Source organism: Xiphias gladius, chromosome 20 (genome assembly GCF_016859285.1).
Source record: "Xiphias gladius isolate SHS-SW01 ecotype Sanya breed wild chromosome 20, ASM1685928v1, whole genome shotgun sequence".
In the NCBI taxonomy this organism is placed as follows: domain Eukaryota; kingdom Metazoa; phylum Chordata; class Actinopteri; order Istiophoriformes; family Xiphiidae; genus Xiphias; species Xiphias gladius.
Genome location: NC_053419.1, coordinates 12180501 through 12188181, shown reverse-complemented (window position 1 = coordinate 12188181; position 7681 = coordinate 12180501). Strand labels below are relative to the sequence as shown.

Here is a 7681-nt window from a genome sequence, read left to right as displayed (position 1 = left end):
ATTTTGTTTATCACCTATCATAATGTTCCATTGAAAGGATGGTCACAGTCAATCTTACTCACTTATTCTATTCTTTAGATAGAGTTTTCGTGAGTATCAGACAATTATATTTAGACATCATTCTCGAGCTGCTGCTTGAGTTTAGACAACATTTAACATTTCAGACCCTGGCTTCTTTTGTTAAAGCAATTAGATGTTTTGTAACATTTGTAACTTAAAAAAAAAAATAAAAAGGAATTATTTTGGTACCAGAAGTACCAAAACTCAGGTATCTTATCAGCTCTAGTACTGAAACATTTCAAACAATACCCAGCCCTAATCAAGAGGACAAAACATCAGAAAGATGGACCTAACAGCACTGCAAAAGGAGAGAGATATGAAGGAGAGACTTTCTTTCCTTCTTTTGGACCTGCTCTGCTAAACTGGTGGGGTTTGGTGTGGAAAGGGGAGGAGACAGAGAAACAAGGGAGAGGGAGGGAAAGAGAAAATGGGGTGGGACAGACACCCCCCCCCACCACACACACACACGCAAACACACATGTACTTGTGTAGACACACATGCACGCACACATAAATCTTCACACAGCTCTTCAAAGCCAAGTGGTTTTCACAGACATCCAATTACACTAAGAGATGACATCTGGCGAACTGCAGCAGATAAATAAGGTGAAAGGAAAGACAAGATTCAGTCAACTCAGAGAAACTCCAGATAACCGGAGAGAGCACCGCTGATAGAGATAGGAGAGAGGGAGAGGCAAAGGAAAGAGGGAGGGGGCCAAAGGAGAGGGAGCCACACACAGGAGGAAAGAAGAGAGGCAACGCACTGCTCCAGCGCTCAGACTCTGAGAGGCAAGGACAGAGGAGAGAGAGAGAGCTCAGCTCACTGACAGACGCGCAACAAGCGAGGGCAGAAAGACGAGAGCTCCCGGGCTCAGTTACAAACTCAAGTGACTTCAGACCAGCTCCAACAAAACAAGAAACAAAGAGAGAGAGAGAAAAGAAGAGAAGAAAGTCTGGATTCTGAGACTCTTTTTGTGGCCCTCCTTGCGTGGATCTCTCCGGACATTTTATGAGAAGCAGCATTAATCCTTTTTTTCTTGACTTCTTGTTTTTATTTATTCATTTTGTACTCAACACTTTGGCATCTCATTCCCACATCTCCTCCGCCTTCCTGTTATCCATCTCCCTGGACTGGAGGAGATAAATGGTTTGGGACATGTGTGCAGAGTAGATTCTAGTAGCATATGCCAATGAACTGATATTTTCATTGTGTGTGTCTATGGATGTGAAAGTGTAGGTGTACATTCAAACTTTAAAAAAAAGGATTTTGAGTGTGTGTGTGTGTGTGTGTGTGTGTGTGTGTGTGTGTGTGTGTGTGTGTGTGTGTGTGTGAGAGAGAGAGCAACCAGGAGCAAAAAAGCGGCAGTCTTGGAAGAAGAGGGAGGAGGAGGCGAGAGGTCTCTGAGGCAAGCCCCCGGTTGTTCCCGTTGCGAGGTGATCTGAGCCATGGATGTGGATGCATTCCTGCGACGTTTCTGAGGAATAAACAGCACCGGGAACTACAGCAGAGTCTGCCACAACACTGCAAGCTTCCCCGCCACCAACAACTGCATCCATCACCATTTATATTACTGACAGCTCTACATCTGCTACCAAGAATCTCTGATCACACCTACCACAATCTCGTCGGTCTTCGACCCAGCTATTCTACAGGTTCTTACACCACAGTCCCAGGGAGGTTGTGGGTCCCCAGACAGAGGAGGTGTAGTCGGTCAGTCGGGGGAGTTTCTCCCACTCTCGTTCCCTCTCCCTGCACCCAGCTCAGCATGCCCCAGCCCCTGAGCAGCTCCACAGCTCTCCCAGCTCCACTACCATGTGTAGATGGACAGTGACACAAGGTGCACCGGTCGCCTGGTTCTCCTCCTGCCCCTGCCGCAGACCTGCTTCACTCCTTCTCTCCCTCACGTTCCTTCTCCTGCTTCTCCTGCTCGGACCCTCCTCATCCTCACCCCTTTCCACTTTATCAGCACCGTCAGACTCTGAAGAGAACCACAATGCACCGAGAGGGACTCCTCCTCACATCTTCACCCCACATCCGCCACCTTCCTCATCACCCGTACCTCTGCACGCATCCTCTGCGAGGTTGCCACGGGCGACCAATGTGTCATCGTCCTCTGCGACGGTCGTCGGGCGCCACGTGCGGAGCAGCTACAACCATCTACAAGGAGATGTGCGCCAGAGGAAGCTGTTCTCCTACCAGAAATTCTTCCTTCGCATTGACAAGAAAGGAACAGTTAATGGCACCAAAAGCGAGGACGATCCATACAGTAAGTGAACTCTGTTATGTTTTTGAATGTGTTTCATTTGTTTCATATATTTTAAACAGTATAGCAAATTATGAGAATGAGAAAGCAGGCTATTACTAGGTATTGACCCATTTTGTTTCCTCTTAGACCTTTTAGTGACACTAAAAATTGATTGGAGAGCAGCCGAATGCAAAGTGAAGACCACTTTATTGCATTTGCCATTAAATATCTTTATGCCCATATCTGTCAATGAGAAAACTATGACAAAAGATGCAATGGTTGCCTCCCACTCCGTCCCGTGTGTTTATCTGTGTAGAGTAATGCTTCTGTTTTTGCCCCCTGGGCAACCGTGCACATTAAGACAGGTGACTGGGCAAAAGAACAAACAGCAGAGCTGCGTGCTTTTCAGCCTTTTCAACATGTGTAGAAGCAGGCATATTTGGCAGACTACAGAGTCTGGAAAAAGCCAGCATGACAGTAGGAGAGTGGGAGAGGAGAGGAGAAAACAAAATGAGTAAGCCAGGCAAATAAAAAGAGAGATGATCCGCTGGAACCAATTAGAAATTGCCCAGAGAAAGTTCTTCCTCTTTGAGGAAAAATCTAAAACACAGCTATTACCAAACCACTGGGGAGAATGACAAGTAGACTTGCTCCTTGCTGCTAGTGTGCTGCAGGTATAATAGTGGTGGACATATGCTAAGTATGAGGTTATACGGCCTCAGATGTAAAGTAATAACCATGTGATTCCTGCTCCTTTTTCTGGTTGTGCATTTTGTGGGCTGCAAAATATGATTTTAACCTTTATTTATCCTGAGAAGGGTCACTTAGCACACATGCTCTTTTGTCAGCACCACTCAGCCTCACATTCACACAATTACACTCTTTCACACTGCGTAGACTCCCAGCGCTTAGTGTTCCACCGGAGGGAACTGAGAAACTCCACTGGTACCTTTAAGGCCCCTGGAGCTACCTTAACTGTAGTTTTTTAGTGGGGAAAGAATATGACTGCATGACTCAATGCAATATGCAAAAATTTTGTGGAATCTTTAATAAGGTAATAGGACCGACAATTCACTTTGTTACTGTGCATGAATGAAAAATTTTGGTAAAAGCTATATTTGACACTGAACTGTATGATAACGTAAGCTGTATGGTAGCCTGCAAACCTCAATAAAGAATACAATCTATACACTATACTTTTAAGGACTCGTGAGGGTCAACATAATCATTTATGATTGATTCAGGACAGAAAATAAGCTGTGATCCCTCTGTAGTCCACATCTTTATCATCTTGTTAAACACATCTGGAAGTTCTCCAGGACTGCCGCAGTCTTCTGGCCTCAGAATAGCTGCATCACCTAAGGGCACATTTACAGTAGTTGTTCAGGGAGAACAGAACATTACTCCCATATTTACCTGCCCAGAGTGTCCCTGCCAGTTCAAAGAATTGGATGGGTGACATCCATAACATTAACTAATTTCTTTAAGATTATACAGCCTCTTGCTCTATCATGTCTACTGTATGTGTTTGAAGCTGTCACAGCATGTCACGTATGTGTGTCTGGGAATGTAATCTTCATAAATGGATCTTTATAGCTCACACACCTTCATACACATGTCATACGTTTGTATGCATCTGTCTGTGGTGCTGTACAAGCCCCTCCTGCAGAGAGCACACACACGCGCACACACGCCTGAGCACAGAGAGGCCAGTCTTGCACATGGCCTCCATATGGCAAAGCCCACTTTTATTAGGGCCAGGGCCAGTGTGAATATGTGTGTGCGTGTGTGAGTGTGTGTGTGTGTGTATGTGCCACTCAGACACCAAGGCTCTGCCAGACATGGCTGAAGGAATTTCAATTAGCGTCTCTTCCTCCCTCCCCTTGCCTGCAGTCCTCTCTGACACACACATGCACGCACACTTTTACACACATGCACATAAAGAGTTCAGCGATTAGGGTGCAACATGTCACTAACTATAATGGCATCAGGTCATGGCATTAGACGCACAATCCATCAATTTCAGCAGCTCTTGTTACTTGATTGCTGTGGGAAATAGGTAAGAACTTTCGAGAGGGGAAAAAAAAATCTTAAATATGAGGACTTGGCCATGGAAGCCAAACCTTTTAGGCCATAGTTTGCCCTGGCAGCATTTTTAGTAAGCATTTCATCAAGCTGTATCTACCTGGTAGCAAGTGCAGATGTAAAAGCGTGTTTCAGATTAAATCATGGGTGTGTCTGCACAAATCACACTATACTGTATGTTGTGCATTTATATGGTTTGCATCGGTGCAAGAGCTTGCAGGTAAAGCGGTTTGTATGCTTATGCTAATGCACCACCTCCTGCTATTTTGCATGTGCTTTAAAATCAGCAGAGAACAAATTGTACCCTTCAAACTAAACCAGCCAGAACATAATTACATTCTCCTCCCCTAACTGAAAACATGTCATGTGTCATTTGACATACTAGACATCATAATCTTTTTTATATGGTACAGATTATAACCATTGTTCATCTATACTGTATAGTTTTAAAAGTGATAGAACCAAAACAACTTCTTCAAAGCTGCACAGAGACTTTTGGGCAAATCAGTTCTTTGATGCAGGTTTCTGGCCTTTATTTGCTTATCAGAGACACATGGCTCTTTTGAGATAATGCAAAGCTAGCTTGAAAAATCCATGATATATAAAATCCTTTATCATACCATATACTTTCATAACGCAGGGTACTAAAGTTGTCAAAGCAACGTGTCAAAGGAAACCCAGGTGAAGCATATCTAGTATACGTGTCAAAAATGGACCACTCCTTTTAGGAAAGCATTAAATTGAAAAAAAAATGTTAGGGAGCATTTGTTAGTGTGGTTGTCATGGTCTAGTAGTCTGGCAATGTTCAGGAGGTCAGATTGCAAATGAGTGTCATTAGATGGTGTCAGAGGTGATGAAGAAGTTTTAGGTCCAGCTCTGGGGTCGAGGCTCTCCTCCGCAGCCAAGCCTTTCTAATCATCTTGTCAAAGCTGGGGGCAGTACGTCACTCAGGGTTTAGGGCCTGTGGTGGCGAATATGTGCTCGCTAGTGTGTGTCAGTGTTTGTCTATTTGTGTTCATGCAATCAGTGCCCATCTATCCACTCACCTCATAAGTCCTTCAAGATGAGGCTGAATATGGAAATCCTGCCAGGCTGTCATGTGGTTAGCATTGATCCTGCTGCTGACCATAAGCAACAAAACTTTCCTTGTTTTCTTCCCTCCATGTTGTCCACAGACTGTCACATCTCCTTTACAAACAAATAAACAAAGAAGTGAAACAAATGGACATGTGTTTGCAGAGGGACCATAGACTTGTGGTCTCAGTTAATATTGAATGGTGCCAACTTGACTACAGTTGGTGCTTTGATTGTCAATATGGGCACCTGGATTGTAAAAGCTGCCACACATGCTTATTGTTAACATTAATCCAGGAGAGACGCATTATCCACTGATATGAATGAACCTAACACACCACGATATATGAATAGTCTAATACATGGGACATTATTCTGACTCAGTGCAGGTTTTCCATGTCCAGGCTAATTACACAGGTCTGCCCCCTCTGGTTTGACCTCTACCTATTGACCCAAGTCAGGAAGCTTAGTTAATGGAAAGGTCAACAATACACAAAGTGCATCACTTTTGGCTGTTACTCTGCCACAGTTAGCTACGTGACAAAGCCAGGGATTTCACATTCTCTAACGTTGTGAGATTAATTTATAATTTTGGTGTGGAAGACTACTTTATTTGTATTATATAATAATACAAATGATTCCTGCTGGAGCAAACATATTCTCTTACAGTATAAATTCTCCATCCTAGCGAGTATTTCTGTCTATTATTGAGTCTAAAAAATTTTTTTCGACCTTAAAACAAGAGATATAAATCTGTCAGTTCAGTAAGATTGTTTCAACCTTTCTCCAATACAAATCAGTTTAATTCAAAAAGTTTCCACAAACTTGTCAGTACCTTGAAACAAGACAAATTCTATAAAATGTATGATAAAAGTTGATTTGTATTGGAAATGTACCAAACAAAAAACTAAAGAAATGCCATCAATCAGTCGCTTTGACTTTTAATACGTGTAGAATGTAGAACAAATTTGTCTTTCTGATGAAACATCTGTGTCTTTAGAACCACAACCACTTCTTTGTCTTTTTCCTCTACCTCCATAAACCTCCAGTGACTCAGCAAGATTAACACTAAACTAAAATGTAACAAGTGCTTGCCCTTCCTGATTTTTTTTAACATCTTTTTGAAATTAGTCCCAGTCTTTTCCCCCAGTCTTTACTTTGCTGCCTTACTCTCCCAGTTTCTCCCGGTTTCTTTTCCTGATGAGCGTGTTTAGGGTTCTCGTGGGAAAAGGTAACAGTGTGGCCCATAAAAGAGAGTTATGAGGAGGTACTGGATGCACCAGAGGTTAGTGTCAGCGTTTCTTTTCATTCAAAGTTACTTTGACATCTTCATGGACTCCCCCTCTCCAGCAGCCGTAAATAAAAGTGGTGTGCAAATGTCACTGCACAAGCTTGTCCGGGAAATACTGAACCTATCGTTGAGTGCTCCTAAAGCTTTTAACATCAACAATTACATTCGGCTGTACTCTGAAAACATACAATAAACAAATACTGCCTACACACTACCTCCTGTATTTGATCTCCTTTGACCCTCCCTCTGACTACACCAACATTAATATACTTATGGCTGAAATAAACAGGAGGTAGTCCTGACTGGTTGTGAACAGAAATCATGGAAAACCATTCATTGTGTAGGCCACAATGTGCCTGTATGGTTGAACAGCTTCGATGAATTCAGATAAAATATATTTAATTACATACAACACTCTTTATGGTGATTTTTTTGTCTAAACTGCAGCAGGAGTCTGGATCAAATCATGTCAGTTCTGATGCTCTTTACTGGAATCCATGGAGCAAACACTGTCTATGTCCTGCAGAAACACCACATAAAACTGATTATCTTACATAAGGGCAATTTTATTTTACTGTAAATGACAGACAGCTTTGCTCCATTCTCCATAATGAAACCAAGCCAATGCATCAATAACATATTGCAAGCTTTCAAGACGTATTGACAAGCCATTTTTTGATATTTACTTATAGTTTAATGACTGAGTAAGCATTCTTGAATTTTCCTGATGTAGAAATTTACAACTTGCCCTCTTTACATAAAAATTAGACATAGTCTGAAACTTCTGAAACTTTCAAAGGCTCCAATTTTAGTTATAGCAATTTTAGTTATAGCAATACATTCTCTGGCAGAGCTCACTGAACTTTGCCTTTCCATCGATGTTATTGTAAATAACTTAAAAAAAAAAAAAAATATCTGTAATAGT

The 7681-nt window shown here is 42.3% G+C and overlaps 1 protein-coding gene across 1 annotated transcript in view; it reads left to right on the top strand.

Moving 5' to 3' along the window:
• Positions 1-762: 762 nt before the first annotated feature.
• fgf10a (fibroblast growth factor 10a) overlaps positions 763-7681 on the top strand; it is an 18978-nt gene continuing 12059 nt past the window's right edge. Inside the window, exons 1-2 of the mRNA XM_040156557.1 lie at positions 763-1207; positions 1397-2327. Of these exons, the coding sequence (XP_040012491.1) occupies positions 1874-2327 (454 nt within the window). The 5' untranslated portion in view covers positions 763-1207; positions 1397-1873. The remainder of the gene's footprint in view (positions 1208-1396; positions 2328-7681) is intronic.